The sequence below is a fragment of the Propithecus coquereli genome, unplaced genomic scaffold, assembly GCF_000956105.1.
Source record: "Propithecus coquereli isolate 6110/MARCELLA unplaced genomic scaffold, Pcoq_1.0 Scaffold122, whole genome shotgun sequence".
Taxonomy (NCBI): Eukaryota; Metazoa; Chordata; class Mammalia; order Primates; family Indriidae; genus Propithecus; species Propithecus coquereli.
In genome coordinates this window covers 1,880,789-1,901,157 of record NW_012136303.1, presented here as the reverse complement: position 1 = coordinate 1,901,157, position 20,369 = coordinate 1,880,789, and the positions used below count along the sequence as shown (strand labels likewise).

Here is a 20,369-nt window from a genome sequence, read left to right as displayed (position 1 = left end):
TTCATAGGAGTGTCATGGGGATTAAACAAAAAGATATGTGAAAAAACTGGCCCAGATGTGTTATTGTATATATTAGTTTTCCACTGCTGCTACAATGAATCCCCATAAACTTAGCAGTTTAAACAATATGATTTATCATTACACAGTTCTGGAGGTCAGAAGTCCAAAATGGGTCTCACAGGCTAAAATCAAGGTACCAGCAGGGCTGTACTTCCTCTGGAGGCTGTAGGGGAGAATCCACTGTCTTCTCCCACATCTAGAGGCTGTCTGCATTCCCCAGCTAGGACTCCTTTCCAGCTTCAGAACCAGCAATGGCAGATTGAGGAATTCTTACGTTGCATCACTCTGACCTCTTCTCCTGCCTCCCTCTTCCACGTTTAAAAAGTAGACTTTATTTCTTTATGTATTTATCTTGAGATGGGGTCTTGCTACATTGCCCAGGCTGGAGTGCAGTGGTTATTTACAGGGGTGATCATAGCATACGAAAGCCTCAAACTCCTGGGCTCAAGTGATCCTCCTGCCTCAGCCTCTCGAGTAGCTGGGACTGCAGGCACACACCACAGCACTGGACAGAATTTATTGTTTATGGTAGTCTTAGATTCATGGCAAAATTGAGCAGAAGGTACAGAGAGTTCCCATATTTCCCTTGCCTCCACCTCTTCCACTTTTGGGGACTCTTGTAATTACACTGGGGCCATTTGGATAATCCAGGATTATTGGATAATCCCTCCTTGCCAAGGTCCTTAATTTAAAGTCCCTTTTGCCATGTAAGGTGACATAGTCAGAGGTTCTGGGGATTATGACTGGCCATCTTTGCAGGAGATGGATATTACTCTGCCTACCACACTGTGATTTTCCCTTTTAATTCACCAGGGGTTATCTGACAGTAGGGTTACATGTTACTTTTATTTCTTTATACTTTATTTTTTCAAAAGAATATTTAGGCCAGGCGCAGTGGCTCACACCTGTAATCCTAGCACTCTGGGAGGCTGAGGCGGGTGGATTGCTCGAGCTCAGGAGTTCGAGACCAGCCTGAGCAAGAGCGAGACCCTCGTCTCTACTAAAAATAGAAAGAAATTAGCTGGACAATTAAAATATATATATAGAAAAAAAATTAGCCAGGTATGGTGGCGTGTGCCTGTAGTCCCAGCTACTCGGGAGGCTGAGGCAGAAGGATCGCTTGAGCCCAGGAGTTTGAGGTTGCTGTGAGCTAGGCTGATGCCACGGCACTCTAGCCCGGGCAACAGAGTGAGACTCTGTCTCAAAAAAAAAAAAAAAAAAAAATAGATCTTTAAAAAAAGAATATTTAAAATAAATTAATTAAAATAGTATCTTTTTAAAAAGAACTTAGTACTGGGCCTGGTTCCCAGCAGGCACTAATGAATGGAAGTTCCCTTCCCCTCTTTGATCCTGACCTTCAGAAAATTCCTTCTACCAAGTCAGAGTTTTGGGAGATCTAAGGGATGGGGAAACTCCCAAACATTTAGGCCACTTGTCTCGGCTGCACAAGCACTTGGTAGAAATGCTATATTGGGGGCTCATGCACTGGAAGGGGCTCTGGATGACAGAGATGATTTTCAACTCTGGCTGCAAGGTGAAATTATGTGGGGAGCCCCATCCCACCCAAAGACTAAGTCAAGAGTCTATAGATGGGGCCCTGACACCCATATGCAGTGTTTAAAGCTTCCCAGGTGGTTCCAATATGCACCTGGGGCTGACAACCACTGGATTATAGCCGCAGACCCTGACAGTCTGCAACACAGATGCCACTGAGTAGTGTCAAAGTTAGAGTAAGGAGGACAAGGTAGTTGACAGTTCTTGGTAAGGCGGGATGTTTTCAACTTACAGCTCCTTCTTTACTGAGAAATGATAGGTGTCTTTTTGTTGTTAAAAAGTCCTTTCTTTTATGAAATGGGGATAAATGGCTGGGAGTTGATTGCTTTAATATCTTCAGCAAAATAAAAAGCTGGCAACTCTGTCACCAGAGTTCTTTTGAAATATTAGTGGTCTGGGAAATCCCACAATTTGGACACTGGCCTGGACGGCTTGTAAGATCTCTCTTCTAATCTGAAATTTCCACAATTCTGGTTTTCAAAGTTCAGAGGTCAAAGCCATGACTCAAGCCTCCTGAGACTGCCCAGGGAAGCTCCTGCCTCTTCCTGTACTCCCAGGAACAAGGAGTCTGAGAAAAGGGGTATTTGCACTGAGAATTATTATTATTTTTTTTTCTTTTGAGACAGAGTGTTGAGCTAGGGTCTGTTGCCCAGACTGTAGTGCAGTGGTGTCATCATAGCTCAGAGCAACCTCAAACTCCTGGGCTCAAGTGATCCTTCTGCCTCAGCCTCCTCAGTAGCTGGGACTACAGGTGCTCATCACCTACTCCCAGCTAATTTTTTTTTTTTTAATATATTTTGTAGAGACAAGGTCTCGCTATGTTGCCGGGATGGTCTCCAACTGCTGGTCTCAAGCAATCCTCCTGTCTTGACCTCCCAAAGCGCTAGGGTTACAGGCATGAGCCACTGTAAGCAGCCAAGAATAATAATAATAATAATTACTATTATCATTAAAAAATGTTACAACCTCAAGAAAGAAGAACAAATCTTTTTACCATTCTACTCCAACATCACTATTTACATTTCTCAGTGGTTCTTTCTGATCCCCTGGAAAGTATTTTGCTAAAAAGAATATAGACTATTCTTAAAATGCTTGTGGCCCGACAGCCCAGGTGGTTCTTTGATCTGTGCCTCCAGCCAGAGACAGAGATTTCAGACAAGGTGACAGGAAGGAGACCAAGTGCAAAAGACAGGAGAGGCTCGCTTGCAGCCTCTGGGTGCTATCACGAAGGGCTGCAAAAATACATTCCCATGTGCTTAGAGGAACTGACGCCAGCATCCCGTTGGCTTCTGGCCTGTGGTGACCTTTGCAGGAAAGGGGAGCTGCTACTCACTCTTGCTGGCTGACGGGCCAGAGAATGAAAGCTATACGCCAGAGCACATGGAGCTGGGACCCACGGCACAGGACAGCTTGTTCCAGGCACCAGGAGGCGTCAGAGATATCAGAGGTGACCAGAGCCTAACAAGATGAAAGGGTTCACCCTTCATCAGAGTCGCTCGGCCAGACGGAATCAGGTTCCCCACCACATCCACGGGGGCTTATCCAATCTCTGGTGCCACTACTGACAAAATGGAACTTCAGACAAGTCACTTTCCCTCTCTGAGCCTCATACATTCAGAAATAAAACTTCACTTGAAAAATCCAGTCCCATCAGGAGGGGCACAGAGGGGATTTGGGGACTTCAAAGGTCATGGTGATGTCACCTGTCTTAAACTAGGTGTGAGGTACATGGGAATTTATTATATTATTAACCTTTGTATGTATTTTATCAATATTCTTTTATCTCTATACAATAGTGAATAAAAACAAAACACACACACATGCACACACACACACACACACACCCCCACCCACCCCCCTTTGGTAACTGGCTCTTTCTGCTGGACCAGGGCAGGCTGGCACTGGCTCTGCCAGCAGGCTGTTCCCTAACACCACAGTCATGCATGTGTTGACTCATCCCAGCCCCAAGCTCCAGAGAGTACGGTGTCTAGAGCCTACACTCAGGGAAGGGCCACGTTCCTTTTCTCCTGCCCACTGATAGGACAGGAAAACAGAGAGGTGAACGTGGGAGTGGGCATGTTAGCACTGGCAACTAACGTTTAAGCTGATTTCCTAACCACATTAACTACATTCAACCTAGGCTTAAAGACTTCACAAAATATCCACTCACAGGTCCCAAGGACCAGGCCTGAAGATGCTCCTGGCTAAGTACAATGACTCACAGTTGTCAGGCCCCAAACAGATACTCCAAGTGTGAATGCTCCCTGCTGCAGGAGCGGGGAGGTGAAGGGTGGCAGCCACTGTTCCAGAAGCTTCAGACGAGCTGAAGCTATAAACTGCTTGCCCACGCAGCCAGCAACAGCATCTACTGGGTCATCCAGGCTTCTGGAAACCCCTTTCTTTTTCTTTGTGTCTCATCACCCTGGAGGGCACAAAATAGCTTATTTCATGTTTTGAAAAATATGTTTATTTCAATAACTCAGGCTACCAAGCCTGAAGCTTTGATCATGGAACTATGTAGGTAACCCCTGCATAGTTATTACTGATGATGATGATATACCTGCAATGCTATTTACATATATTCTTTCTCAAACTTAAAACACCCATGAAAGATATTTTCCTTATTTGACAGATGAAAAAATCAGAGGCTCAGAAAGGTTCAATGATGCCCCTGAGAACACGTAGCAGGGGAATGCCAGGATTCAGCCTCAAGTTCGTCCATCTCCAGTGCTGAGCAGCATGGGATGAAAGGTAGACACTGAGGGACATAGCGTGGACGGACAGCAAAGAAAAACCATTCTGTGTCCCCAAGACTCACCCTGTCACAAATTGGGGCATGTCCACATGTTTTGGTGGCCTCATGACTTGTCACTGGCCACTCTGCCTACGGGCCCCAAGCTGACTCTGAGCCTGCTGGGCTGGGTGATTCCTGTCTGTGCAGTGAGTATGTCACAGGAAGAAGACGCCAATTCCTCCTCCCAATCAGGCAAGACTGGTCACTGCCCCACCGGGCTGCCACCTGCAAGGGCAGCCCTGGCTCAGCCGCCCACACAGCTGTTTATCTTCACCCAGAGGCGCTCTTACAGGTAGGTTTCTTGCAGGCAGCTGGTCAGTTTCACTTCCTGGTTGACACCCAGGGGTTCCAAAACAACAACAAAGACTCACTTCCTCTGAAGGTGCACTCCCTGAATTCATTCTTGACACCTTGCTGTCCACCCAGAGCAGGCAAGGAAAGTTCAACAGCTCCCTTTCATGCCTTATTTTAGAGAGTCAGGCAGCGTTGGGCCACTGACACTGCCTCTTTATTAGGGAGGTTTAAAAATCTACTCCACAAACACTTGCTGAGACTTAAAAGCACTCCACATACATTTGCGTCAGGTTCGTTCCTGGATGCTAGGGACACAGAGGCGAATGATGTCTACCCTAAGGGAGTCCCCAAACACTGAAAAGAACCCACCCCAGAGGGCTAAGAGCCCGACCAGGGGAAATCCTGGGGTCCTAGGCAGCACAGATAGGTCACCAGTAAACCATCTTCTGAGGAAGAGATGGTTAGAGCTTAAAGGAGTCGTCACGGGGGCAAGAAGTCTCGTGTTGCCCATCTGCCTTCTGGGAAGCTTTGAGTGCAGCACTGGGGAATGGTTCAAAGCCCAGGGTATAGAGTTCTGCTGTTCAATATGGCAGCTTAGCGACATGTGGCTTCTTAAATTTAAATGAATTTAGATAAAAAATTCAGGTTCTCAGTCACACAAGTGGCTACTCTATTGGACTGTGCAGATATAGGACATCTCCCTCATCACAGAAAGCCCTGTTGGACAGCACTGAGTAGGGGTTCACAGATCTGGACTCCAATCCTGGGCCTTCCACTTACCAGTCACATGACCTTGAACAAGTGGCTCTACCTTTCTGTACCTCAGACTTCTCGTCTGCAAAATGGGCATACTTACCTCATAGGATGGCGTACAGATAAATTGAGCTAATTAATGCATGTAACACTCTCGGAGCCAGAGTGGCCAGGTACACAGTAAGTGCTCAATAAGTGGCAGTTATTTTTATCATCACTAGGCCATAGCACCTAGAAACGGATACTGTGCCTCATGCCTGCTTCTCTCCTACTGCTGCAGCTCAGCAGATGCCCAGGAAATGCCTATCAATTGCTTCTTCCCTGGCTGTTTCACCAGGAATCTGCCACCAGCAGGTAGAGGCGGGAGTACTCACATCTGTAGAGATGGTTCCACACAGGAAAGAAGGCCATGTAGAGGGCCACGTCCCCCACCGTCGGATAGGACTTAAAGATGGAGATGATGGCAATCTGGATGAACATGAAGAAGACGGGGTGCTCCCTGGGGCGGGGCAGGGCAGGGGAAGACAGACAGAGAGATCAGCCAGGGACCAGGCCCACCCCAGAGACTCCTGACCCCATCCTCGGAACCAACAATACTCCCCAGGGGACTTCAGACAGGGGCTGGCTCTGCTACTTACAAGGCAGGGGCCAGGCCCCAGTATCTGGGACCAGAAATACCCAGAGGTAGTGAGGAGGCCCAGCAAACACTAGAGAAGGAGCCCACAGAGATGTTTCCCATCAACGGCCCCTCCCCACCCCAGCTCTGGGCCTTCCCCCAGGAGCCAGGGGGAAGAAAACAAATGAAGTCAGCGTTCTTTATTACTGGGCTTAAATGACTGCTTGTCAGGGTAACCAGACAGCCTCCCTCGCCAGAGGCCCCTCTGTAGACTGGACCCAGGGCAGGAAGTGCCTCCTTGCTGATGCCTTCTTCTCTGACAACAGGATAGTGGGGTCTGCAGACCCTCGGTGTGGGGAACCGCTTTCCAGAAAGAGAACACAGGGCTACACACAGCTTGTCAGTGCTCAAAGGCCGGAAATGGAGTTCCTGTTAACTTAAACTAACAGCAGTTTAAACCATTATTTTAAACTAATAGTAAGTGAAAACAATGGCTGCCATCTCCTGAACCCTCACTCCGTGCCAAGTGCTATGCGAGGCCCTTTTCTTGCCTCATCTCTTGTGATCCTCATCATGCCACAGCTACCCCTCGAGGCAGGCAGTCCCGTGACCCAGACTTCACAGATGAGGAAACTGGGGTTCAGAGAAGTGAAGTGAGTTGACTAAGCAAGTGAGGGAGCTGTCTGTCTCCATAGCTCTGACTACCACCTCTGGTGTTCTCCTGGCACTTGATACCCATCACCGCTCCAGCAGGGAGGGTGGAGGACAGAGCTGAACCCCAGCACCTCTCCAGAGCCGACCGAGTGCTAAAGGGAAGCAAACAGGAAGAGGCTGGGTCTGGCCCCTCCTCACCTACACCTAAACAACATGCACGCGGCCTACCGCTGCACGGTCCCTGGACGCCCGGCTCGTGAAGGTTTTCCTCAGAGGTTAATGACATTCTTGTCTTGCAGGTCAAAGGTCAGAGTGACTCAGTGGGTATAAATCTGAGATGTGGTGACAAACATGCTGAACACTCCTGCGCTGTCACACAGCAAATGCCTCAGAAACTCAGCTTGGCAAAGTCACACAGCCCTGTAGCCTCTAAGAAGTGTCCCCCCAGCTCAGTGTGAACATCTTCCTAAAGACGATCCAAATCACTGGCTCTGGGTTTTTTAGGTAGCTGGTAACAGCTGCAACATTTCTATAAAAAGGCCAGAGACAAAGCAGTGACAAAAAAACATGGAGCCCAGAGCCTCCTGCAACACTGCAGAGAAGGCGAGGTGGCCTGAAGGGCCCTGTTCCCACAAAGCTGGCAGTGAACAAACCGCAGAGAGTTTTTGCAGGAAGAGTTATAGGGAGCTTCACGTCCAGGCAGAAGAGGGAACAGTGGGGAAGGCAGGTATCCTCATACTTTCTGTCCCCACAACTGCAAGGCCCTGGCCTGAGGCAGAGGGGATCCCATGATGGTGTGGAATTGTCTACCCAGGAGTGATGTGTGGCCTTCACGTGCAGACGATAAAAGCCACTGGGAGCTGGCTGTACGAACAGTGAGGAAAGGTGCTCTGGGCTGGCTCCCTCCTCTCAGCCCGGTGGCTGGGCCTAACCAGAGCGAGGGCAGGGAAGGTGGACCACAGACGGCTGAGAGCTGCCAGAGTTCTGGAGGCTGTCAGGCCATGGGAGGGCGGTTTTCTGTCACGCCAGGCCGAGGCTGTGTCATGGGGAGGAAGCATCACTCTGAGGTTTTACCCAATGGGAACCATGTGCGTTGGTGCACTGGCTGTGGAGAATGGCAGACCGGTTAGAGCCGAGAATGCGAGCTGTTGAATTCTAAATCAAACTCTCTTCCAGGTTCCCCGGACCATCCAGGCACATCTGTGCCTGTTTTCCCTTCTCTGAAGCTAGGATAATAGAATCATTTCCAGGGGCCACTAGGAGCAATCTCTCTCAGGAGCTTGGCATGGTGCAGGGAGGTAAGGAGAGATTCTGGAGACAGACAAACCGGTCTGAATCCCGGCTCCACTGTTTACCAGCTGTGTGACTCTGAGCAAATCACTCCACCTCTCTGAGCATAAATTTCCTCAACTATAAAATGGGAGTGATGGCAAGAATATATTGCCTACCTCCACAAGTTGCTGGGTTGGTATGATTACATTTTAGAGGGCCTAGAAAGGTGCCCAGGATGGAGGAGGCTCAACACACGTCAGCTCTCTCACACCGCAGAAGAGAACTCCACAGAGAAAGCCTTCTGAGGGAACTGATCAGAAGATTAAACAGAGCTGCAGGTGTCCGGCCTCCCGGCTTACCTATCCTGAGTCCCCTTGTACAAAGTGCCACCAGGCTGCTGATGGAAGACATCCAACCAGATCCACTTTTCCCAAAGATACCCCCACCCACCCACCACAACCCCTGTTCTTGTCCAAAACGGTGAGTGGGCTCAGCAGCAATGTGGGTTCAAGCACCTTGGAGTGAGGCCGGGGGAAATACCGGGGCTCCAAAGCACCCTCCCTGCAGCCTGCACACATGTGTGACTCTACTGCTGGCTGTGGCCACTGGTGCCCACAGCAACTGAGGGCAGGGTTCCTCGGGCAAGATGACATAAACCTAAGAGCAGGTGTTCCCCATCTGAAGGGCCCCCTAAGGCTACAAGGGGTAGAGAGTCCTTGGGTGGTTCTGTGGACAACGCAGCAGCAGGTGAACCACTTACTTTAGCTTTATGGCTAAGGGGATGGTGTAGAAGAAGACGTTGATCTGAAACACGCACACAAAGAAGAGGCTGAAGTGCTCAAACATCTCTGCAAAGAAGTACCAGAAAAGACCAATGTTTGGAGTGAGATCTGGAACAGAAAGTCTGGAATTAAGAAAACAAAGGGAGAGAAAAAAGGGAGCAAAGTTAGAAATGGTCTGCTTTGACCCTGATTTCTCCTGAAGACTTTGGTCACTTCCGGGCAGCCGAAAATAGCCTTCTCCTTACAGAGATCAGGATGGGAAGGGCTCCCCATCTGCCCTGGATACAGGTAATAACATAAACAAGGGGCACAGATGCAGAGAAGGATAACCCATAATAAATATTAGCCAAGCCAAACAAATCTGAGACGAGGCAGGGATTCACCCTAGAAATCATGAGACTAGTCCCTCTTTCACTGCCCTGACAGTTTAAAATCAGGAGATACCCAGTATTGTAACACAGGAGGAGTGAGTTTTAAATACACAGTATCTATTTTGGACATTCCAGAGACCTGCCTAGAGGAACAAGCTCAAAGATCCTGCTCCTCCCCATTCTTGTTCCACACTCCACAGTGGGAGCCAGAAGACAGGCCTGAGATGGCAGTGAGACTTCTAGGGGCTTCAGGGACCATCGGCAGGTCCTGGCTAGGCTCTCCAGGGTCCCAGGCCTCATTTGAGAAATTAGGGTTTAACTGGAAAACGTTCTGTCTGGTTAAATCAGACAAAGACTGGCTGCAATTCTGGCTCTTCTAAAAATTTACTTTATATTTTTGATTTTAAAAAAATATGAAATGGAAACTGATCTCAAATCACAATTTTAAAAGGACAACAAATGGGGCATGGAAAGAGAGAGACAGGCGATGGCTCACAGTCAGATTTCCCTGACCGAGGCCTCCGCCTGGGCTAAGTCTTTGCCTGTTGCCGTAACTACGTTTCCTTTTTCTGTGAAATGAGGTAAAGAACCCAATCTGTGGCCCAGCAGAAAGCCAGGAAAAGCTCTTCACCAGGCATCCAAACTCCTATCCAAGGCAGAGCATGAAGAGCTGAAAGTTATAAGTCACTGTTATGCTCAGCTGGGATTTAACACAAGTAAGCAGTTCAGAATCCCAGATGGGAGTTCTGCCACTCCAGATCTCTTCCCCACCTGGACAGCTTTAAATGTCTGTCACCCGCTGGGCTGTGAGCGACTCAAGGTCTGGGTAGCAACCAACCCCGCAGCACCCACACAGAGTCTGGCACACAGGGTACACTTGGAAATGTGTGCAGAATTCACGAGTATATAACGCAGGCAAGCCTGCACTACTCAAACCCTTTTGAATCTCTCTAAAGGTTTGACATACAGCAGGTGGCCTTATGTTAAAGCTATCGGACACCCTCTTGCAGTAGAGGAATATATCTGTTACTGATTGGAATTGAACTCAACCTCCCAGCAGAGGCTGGCAGTTGCTTTGGATGTTCCTAGAGAGTGCTCCTTTATCCCGCCAGATCAAAGGTGTGTGCTAGAGCAGAGGATCTCAAAGTGTGTTCCCTGGACCAGCAGGACCAACAGCATCAGCATCGCCTGGTAACTTGAGAAATGCAAACTCTTGTCTCTACTTCAGACCTACTTAATCAGAACCTCTGGGGGTGGGCCCAGCAAGCTGGGTTTTAACAAGCCTTGCAGGTGACTCTGATGCATGGCTCTTGATGCTCCCCGGGGTCACTCATCCTCTGATTCCAACTGGAGCTGTGGAAACCAGATTAGCTTCCAGGGTTTTGTAGGTTTGTTTTTCTTTAGATGACAATTTATAATTGTATACATTTATGGGGTACAAAATGATGTTATGATTTATGAATACAATATAGAAAAATTAAATCAAGTTAGTTAACATTTCTATCACCTCAAATACTTACCATTGAGGTGGAAACATTTGAGATTTACTCTCTTAGCAATTTTGAAATATACAATACTCTATTATTAACTGTATTCATCCTGCTGTGCAACAGAACTCAAAAAAAGAAATCATATTCCTCCTGTCGAACTGAGATTTCGTGACCTTTGGCCATCATCTCCCCATCCTCCCTGCCTGTAGCATCTGTAACCACCCTTCCACGCTCTGCTTCTGTGAGTTCTACTGTTTTAGATTCCACATATAAGTGAGAACCCACGTGGTATCTGTCTGAGCCACTTGGCATAATGTTCTCCAATTCTATCCATGTTGTCACAAATGACAGGATTTCCTTTTTTATGGCTGCATAGGATTCCACTGTGTATATATTCCACATTTTCTTTGTTTATTCATCTGCTAATGGACACTTAGGTTTATTCCATAACTTGGCTACTGTCAATCGTGCTGCAGTGAACATGGGAGGGCAGGCAAATCTTCAACAAAGTGGTTTCAAATCTTTTGGGTAAATATCCACAAATGGGATTGCTGGATCATATGGTCATTCTGGTTTTAGTTTTTTGAGGAAGCTTCATACAGTTTTCCATGAAGGCTGTTCTAATTTACATTACTACCACCAATGCACAAGGTTCCCTTTTCTCCACAGCTTCTAGAGTTTTCAAATGAGGTCATTACTTACATGAAGCCGTAGACTGCAGGGATGAAATCCCAAGAGCTGAGAAGGAAGAAGGACAGGCAAACGATTACCACGAGGCTTCCCACATACATCATGGCGTACTCCCAAGAGAAGATCCAGAAGGCTTTGCTCTTCATCTTCACGGGTATATACTGCCGCTAGGACAGAAAGCAAAACGGTACATTTAGGGATATCAACAACAAAGAGCAGTTATCAGCTTAAATTTAAAGATCCCTCCTGAAAAACCATGCCAGGATGCACAAGTTTATAATTTTGCTTTTGTATGTAATTAAGTAAGAAGGACATAAGTGTTTAAAAAAAAAAAATAGGTGTTAAGTGTGCATCCTCTGACCTCAGACCTAGTAACACTGTTTCTAGGTACGTATCCTAGAGATATGGTACACAAAATACAAATGAAGGGACATTCATTGCACCATTATTTGGAATATCAAGAAAAAAATCCTTCAACAGAGGAAAAAATAAATTGTGGCATATTGGTATACTATTTATAGGTTAAATGAATAAACTATATCTATATTGTCAACATGGCTAGATTTCAAAAATATGAGGTTATTAATAGAAAATTGCCAAATAATCCATATAATATGAAACTATTTATATATTTTGAGATTACACCTAACAATACTATGAATTATTTATAGATATATATGCATATATCTGTAAAAGTTTTACAAAACATAGATTAGAAGAACATATACTTAAAGTCATGATAGCATTAGCCTCCTGGGAAAGAGAGAGGGAAATATGATTGGAACCTAAGAAACTTCATCAATATTTTATTAAACGTAACAAAAGCAAATATGAAACGATATGGCAACAATCAGTATTTGTTTACTTTGGGTAGTAGGCAAATGGTTGTAATTATAATATTTTCTGTATTTTTCCTCCATTAAAAATGTATGTTTTACACACACACAAAAAATTAAGATGCTGGAGGAAAAGAATTAACTTACAGTTTGTTCTAAGAAAAAGGAAAATAAGAGATACTAAAAAGGAAAAAGAAGCAGTATGTAAGAAAACAAATGAATTCAAACATAACACAATCAACTCAAATGGATCAAACTCTGTAACTAAAAAAATCATATTTTCAGTAAGAAAAAATCAGTTACACAGCTACATACTATTTACAAGAGGTATACCTTAAACCACATGACCAGAAAAGCTGAAAACAAAAGGACTGAAGAAGATACGCCAGGGAAACACTAAGCAAAAATAACTAGAGTGGTCATACCGTTACCAGATAAAATAGATCTTTATATAAAATAGTACTGCAGACAGAAAGATGGTCCGCAATGATAAAAGGTGCAGTTCATCAGAAAGATACAGCAGTTCTAAACTTGTATGTACCTAATAATATAGTCTCAAATTATATAAAACAAAGATGGAGCTACAAAGGAAAAACAGGCAAATCTATCATCAGCACATAAATGGCAGGTCAAGCAGACAAAAATCAGTAATCAAGTAGGAAAAATGAATAGCACCCTTAAGTTTAATCTCACAAGATCTTATAAAACATAATAAACATATAGAGCAGTATATCTAATAACTGAATAATGCACGTTCATTTTGGGCATTTTGGTGGCAAATCTAAGAATGAACTGCCAAACTGAGATTATAAAGATTTACCCCTATATTTTTCCCTAATCTCTTTAGCTCTTCTGTTTAGGTTGTTGATCCATTTTGCATTAATTTTTGTATGTAGAGTGGGGTAGAAATCCAACTTCATTCTTTTGCATGTGTTTATCCAGTTGTCCCCGAACCATTTGTTGAAGAGACTATTCTTTCCTCCTCGAATGGTCTTGGCACCCTTGTCAAAAATCAATTGGCCATGGTACTGGGTTTTAACCCATAGAATAAAATTCATATTTATGAAACCATACTAATGAAAATAAATAACTGAATAAATAAACTAGGGAGAAGGAACAACTGCTCTTCCTCACATTAGGATTCCAACTAATAAGTATAGAATAAGGTGGGGAAACAGAGAAACACCACTGGGTAATTGTCGCAGACAAGATCTACTCATGGATGCTAAAATTAGTGGGTAAAAATGTGTGGAGAAACAAATTTGCATAATCTTGAAGTAGCTTCCCCAAGATACTTACTAACTACAAAAGAAAAGATAAAAACTTTACAGTGGAGAAACCTGGTAGACAGCAACTTAACCTAGTATCAAGGTAAACATCACCATTGATAAGATAGTGACATCACGAAGCACTCTGTATAGTGCACTGAGGACACAATATGCATATTTCCCAAAAAAAAAAAAAAGTATAACTTCAGCCCAATCATGAGAAAACATATGACAATCTAAATTGAGGTGCATTTGACAAAAATAACTACAAAAGTCGTGAATGACAAGAGAAGATGGAGCAAGTGTCTCAGACAAGAGGAGACAAAGAAGATACAACTAAATGTAGTGTGGGACCCAAACAGGATATCCTGGAACAAAACAATTGCCATAGTAGAAAAACATAAAATTCTAGTAAGGTCTGTATTTAATAATATTGCATAAATGTTAATTTTTTTGTTCTTGAGAATTGTACTATGGTTATGTAAAGTTTTAATATTAGCAGCAGAAGTGGGGTGAGGCATGCAAGGAAACTACTGTTTTCGCCACTTTTCTGTAAGTCTAAAAATAATTCAAAATGAAAAAGCTTTTAAAAATGGAGATGAGGCCGGGTGTGGGGGCTCACACCTGTAATCCTAGCACTCTGGGAGGCTGAGGCAGGTGGATCACTCAAGGTCAGGAGTTAGAGACCAGCCTGAGCAAGAGCGAGACCCCATCTCTACTAAAAATAGAAAGAAATTATCTGGACAACTAAAAATATATATATATATAGAAAAAATTAGCCGGGCATGGTGGCACATGCCTGTAGTCCCAGCTACTCGGGAGGCTGAGGCAGTAGGATTGCTTGAGCCCAGGAGTTTGAGGTTGCTGTGAGCTAGGCTGAAGCCACGGCACCCTAGCCAGGACAACAGAGTGAGACTCTGTCTCAAAAAAAAAAAAAAAAAAAAAAAAGGAGATGAAATCATCTGTTACAAGATTGGTTAAAAAAAACATATAAACATACAATTTTAAAAATTAGAGAGTTCTCCAGGACTTAGATGAAAAACAGCAGCCCTTTACCTCTAATCTTCATTAAATCAACCTTGTTAATTGTGATGTTCGAATAATCTATATAATTATTAAACATTTTGGGTGCCTAATCTTACTTGCACAAAGATTTGTACAAGAATGTTTGTAGTAGGTCTATTTATAACAGATGAAAACAGAAACAGGCCAAGTTCCCATCAATAGGAGAATGGATAAACAAAATGTTGTGCATCCACACACACAAAAATTACACAGCAATAGAAGGAATATATGCAACAACATGAATAAATCTCAAAAACAAAGTGAATGAAAGAAGCCTTACGCAAAAGAATCATATTGTTTTATTCTATTTATTATGGTTAAATAGTCATGGTTGAATGTAGGTGGTAGGTATATGAGTGGTCATATTTGTTCTTCCTTTGAAATTTTTCATTATAAAATGTTGGTGGGGATATGTAAAATTTAATATATTGTTTAGCAATCCATACACATACAGGAAAACTCTTAAGGAAAGCAAAGAATGATTAGCAAAAAATTCAGGATAGTCATAACCTCTGGGCTAGAGGGAAGGAGTACAATGTGGAAGGGGGACCCAAGGGGTTTCCAAAAATCTAGAACGGTCATATTACTTAAGCAAGGCAGAGGGAACCGAGGTGTTATTTGGTTATCCTTTAAACTATACAATTATTATTATAAAGCAGAAAGAAATTTTTTTAAATGAATAAAAGCATTCAAGGCAGATGGAACATCATGAGTCTGGGTCCTGAGGTGGGAAGGAACGTGCCACACTGGAGGAACAGAGGTCAGTGTGATTGAGGTATAAGGAGTGAGGAGGAAGTGGTACATGATCAGCCTCGAGAGGCAGAGAGTGGCCAGATCACGTGGGATCAAGCCATTCTGGTCACGTACAACTCACAGATTCTTTAACAGTTGTCTTGAAAAGAGTTTAAGGTGGGTGAGGATTAGCTCTTCTTCTGCAATCTTGCAGCAAAGAAAGCAAGTTCCACAGCAAATTCTGGCACACTTAGAGACATTTATTAAACAAATATTCATTAGCGAGCAGGCACAAAGCAGTTCACACAAACTATTCTAGAAGCTTGAGTCCCAGCTCTTTCTCCTTCTAGTTGTTTCTACCACCATTGCAAGAAAGGCTCACTCAAGGAAGAACTGACAACATCGCAGAGGCAGGGTTCTGCTGCCTCTAGACTCACATCAGGCAACCAACCAGAAATCTAACCATAGGCAAGGCAAAGGCTGGGTTAAGAATTAAGCCTTCAAGGCAAGAAGTTACAGGCCTTGTTATGTTTTTATTCCTTCTTTGTGCAAGTATAAGCAGTAGCTCTAAAATATTTTAGCCAATACCACTTCTTTTGAATACTTTAATTTCACCAATGAAGGCTGGGCGTGGTGGCTCACACCTGTAATCCTAGCACTCTGGGAGGCTGAGGCAGGAGGATCGTTTGAGGTCAGGAGTTCAAGACCAGCCTGAGCAAGAGTGAGACCCCCGTCTCTACTAAAAAATAGAAAGAAATTAGCTGGACAACTTAAAATATATAGAAAAAAATTAGCCGGGCATGGTGGCACAGCTACTTGGGAGGCTGAGGCAGAAGGATAGCCTGAGCCCAGGAGTTTGAGGTTGCTGTGAGCTAGGCTGATGCCATGGCACTCTAGCTCGGGCAACAGAGTGAGACTCTGTCTCAAAAAAAAAAAAAATTTCACCAATGAGTGCCTACTTCTAATATTCATTTTGTTAATTAGTAAGACACTAATCTCACCAATAAAAATCTGATCTGCTCTGATAGTCACTATGCTAATTAGAAAAGGTATTGATCAAGCTCTAGAGAGCCAAGCACTGACGGCAGCCCCTGCAGAGTGTGGCCTTGCAGATAGAAAGCTAGATGACCATAAGGGAGTTTGGATGCTTCATTAATGTAACTCACTGCCCCTGAAGTTGAGGCTGAAACTGACACATATATAATATATGGTCATGAAGAAGTAAAATAAATTATAGACATCATAACTCCGTGATAAAGACTTTATGGTTAATGGGAAGTCAGTGAGGAGTTTTGAGCTGGAGACAGCATTATTGTTAACAGATATTAGGCAAGAGGAAGATGATCAAATCCATGGCTCCCTCTCTAAGCTTGTATACACACAACTCTACTCTTATCTCTCTTTAAAACTTTACTGTCCCCTAGCCACATGTGGCTATTTAAATTCAAATTAGCAAAAAATTAATTAAAGATTTAGTCCCTCAGTCTCACTAGCACATTTCAAGTGCTGAATAGCCACATGTGGCTTGTGACTTCTGTACTGACAATGCAGATAATGAACATTCCCATCATCATGGAAGTTCTATTGGACAGTATTGATCTAAAAGAATAAAGTTTCAAGAGAATGATGTCTTTCTGGGGATAGAAAATAATTCAACAAAGAGAAGGTATCCAAAGATAAATTCAAAGAAGGCACTTAGGTTCTGAGTTCCTTTCATCATCGTGATATTCTCTTTCTCCTGAAAAATACTGCCATTCAGGAAAGAAGGAAGAAAGGAAAGGAGGGAGAAAACCACAGCTCAGAGGAGGGGAAAAACCCTCAAAAGCAAAAATTTTGTTTTGTCTTTCCATTCCTCCCTGGTAATATTTTAAAAGAAATATGCCAGGAAGTGAAAAAAGATGGCCATGAAGAACTGAATCAAGTAGACTGTTAAAAGCAGCTCTCCTGGGAAAGGCCTAAACACATAGCCAGGAGATGAGGTTTCACTCTGCAAATCCCGTAAGCAGCCAACAAGTTTCAGTTGGCTACCATGTGCTTGATTCAACCTAAAGTGTTACTATCAATGTTTGAGTGGAAAATGCTTTTTTCTCCTGGCAAACTTGTGATTATAAAATGTACACTAAATTTAAGGTATAATTTTGTTTTTAAGACATGGTCTTGGAGTCAGGTTTGCTTTGGGGAATAGAGCTCTGAAATGATAAAGTAAATGTGGAGTATGTACTGAGTCTATTTATAAAAATTGAACTTGTACTTAATCTTTCAGGACTACTACTGTTACAAGTGAGGCACACCTAAAATTCTTCAAAAAGAAACTCCAGAAGCCTTTAATGGCTTGTTGTTTATACACACTAGGGCCAAACTTAATCCAGAGGTTGTGAAAGTTGATTATGCAAATTAAGTCATTCTTGTCATACCCAACTAAATCAGAGTTGAGGGGTCGGGGGGGAAAAAAAGAATTCAGGGTATGCAGCACCTGCTCTAAGAATTAAATTTTCCACAAGCCCAGCTGCTGAAAAAGCCTGCTGAAACGAACTGCTGTGACTCTAAGGCTAGTTTTACGTACCAATTACTCACCAATCAGAGCTTGCCAGCTCACAAAAGCTTCTGTAGTGCCAATGAGCTGTCTTTCAAAACAATACTTAACATTTCTCTTTCCAATAAAACTCCTGACATTCTCTTTGTTCTTCTGACGTGTGGAAGACTACTGGGTTTATATATATGCCCTGAATTGCAATTCTTGCTAACCAAATCAAATGTTTTAGAGATTCATCTCTGTATTTTATTTGGCTTCGACAAGGTTCACATTGAAAATTTCCTAGTGAACAAGTGAGCTTTCATTTTACTCACCTCTTTTGCTCTACAGTAAATGCTGACTTAAAATGTAAGTATGTAAAATGTATGTGCATGTATGTAAGTAGAAGGGTTGAAAGACTGATGCCCTAAAAATTCCAATCAATCTTTAAAACATTTTATTGTAACATAAAACACAAAATACAGAAAACCACAAAAAACAAATATAAAACTTACTGAATGATTATAAGGTGAACATCCTTATAACCACTATCCAGGTCAAGAGAAAGAACTTTCTAGCCACTCTCCAAGTTCCTCCATGTGCCCTGACCCAACCACAATCCCCCTACTCCTTTGGAGCAATCGCTACCCTGGTTTTATAGTAGAAATGAACTTCCTTGCATTTCTTTATGGTTTTTACTTATATGTGCATCCCTTTATACTACAGTCTTGCCTGTCTCTTAAAAATTTGATACCATTTTTACTCCAAAATAGCCAAAACCATCTTGAGCAAAAAGAATAAAACTAGAGGAATCACATAAACTGACTTCAAATTATACTACAGAGCTGTAGTAACCAAAACAGCACAGTACCAGCATAAAAACAGACACATAGGCCAATGGAACAGAGAATCCAGAAATAAATCCACACATCTATAGTAAACTTATCTTTGACAAATGTGTCAAAAACATACAGTGGGGAAAGAACAGTCTCTTCAATAAATGGGGCTGGGAAAACTGGATATCCATACGCAGAAGAATGAAACTAGACCCTTATCTCTCGCCATATACAACAATCAAATCAAAATGGATTAAAGACTTAAATCTAAGACCTGAAACTATGAAACCACCAAAAGAAAACTTTGGGGAAATGCTTCAGGACATTGGTCTGGGCAACAGTTTCTTGAGTAATACTCCCAAAGCAAGACAACTAAAGCAAAATTGGACAAATGGGCCGGGCGCGGTGGCTCACGCCTGTAATCCTAGCACTCTGGGAGGCCGAGGCGGGCGGATTGTTTGAGCTCAGGAGTTCGAAACCAGCCTGAGCAAGAGCGAGACCCCGTCTCTACTAAAAATAGAAAGAAATTAATCGGACAACTAAAAATATATAGAAAAAATTAGCCGGGCATGGTGGCGCGTGCCTGTAGTCCCAGCTACTCGGGAGGCTGAGGCAGAAGGATTGCTTGAGCCCAGGAGTGTGAGGTTGCTGTGAGCTAGGCTGACGCCACGGCACTCACTCTAGCCCGGGCAAAAAGAGTGAGACTCTGTCTCAAAAAAAAAAAAAAATTGGACAAATGGAATCATATGAAGCCAAAAGTTTCTGCACAGCAAGAGAAACTATGGACAAAGGGAAGAGACAACCCACTGAATGGGAGATAATATTTGCAAACTACCCATCTGACAAGGGAATAATAACTGGAATATATAAGGAGCTCTAACAACTTAATAGGAAGAAATTGAATTATCTAATTAAAACCTGGGCAAAGGATCTGAATAGACATTTCTTAAAAGAAGACATTCAAATGGCCAACAGGTATATGAAAAAATGCTCGACATCATTAAAGAAATGCACATCAAAACCATAATGAGATATCACTTCATCCCAGTTAAATGGCTTTTATCAAAAAGACAGGCAATAATGAATTGCTGGGGAGGATGTGGAGAAAGGGGAACCCTCGTACGCTGCTGGTGGGAATGTAAATTAGTGCAACCACTATGGGGAACAATATGGAGGTTCCTTGAAGAACTAAAATTAGAACTACCATATGACCCAGCAATCCCACTGCTGGGTATATATCCAAAGGAGGGGAATTCAATATATTGAAAAGATACCTGCACACGCATGTTTACTGCAGCACTATTCATAATAGCCAAGATCTGGAATCAACTTAAGTGTCCATCAATGGATGAATGGATAAAGAAATTGCGGTACATATACACAATAGACTATCATGTAGCCACAAAAAGATGAAATCCTGCCATTTGCAATAACATGGATGGACATGTGGAACATTACATTAAATGAAATAAGCCAAACATAGAAAGATAAATCTCACATGTTCTCACTAATATGTAGGAGCTAAATATTAAAAACAATTGATCTTAGAGAGAGTAGAATGACGGTTACCAGAGGCTGGGAAGGGTAGCAGGGAGTGGGGGATAAAGTAGGGATGGTTAATGAGTGCAAAAATATAGTTAGATAGCTAGATAGAATGAATAATATTTGAGAGCACAACAAAGTGACTACAATCAACAATATGGGTATACTTTAAAATAATGGAAAGATGGCCGGGCGCGGTGGCTCACGCCTGTAATCCTAGCACTCTGGGAGGCCGAGGCGAGCGGATT

The 20,369-nt window shown here is 43.2% G+C and overlaps 1 protein-coding gene across 1 annotated transcript in view; it reads right to left on the bottom strand.

The window, feature by feature from the left end:
- The window catches only part of PIGU (phosphatidylinositol glycan anchor biosynthesis, class U), a 103,447-nt gene that overhangs the window by 14,755 nt on the left and 68,323 nt on the right, over positions 1–20,369 (bottom strand). Inside the window, exons 8-10 of the mRNA XM_012637720.1 lie at positions 11,343–11,497; positions 8,758–8,901; positions 5,830–5,954 (exon numbers count right to left, since the gene is read on the bottom strand). Coding sequence (XP_012493174.1) covers positions 5,830–5,954; positions 8,758–8,901; positions 11,343–11,497 — 424 coding nt within the window. The remainder of the gene's footprint in view (positions 1–5,829; positions 5,955–8,757; positions 8,902–11,342; positions 11,498–20,369) is intronic.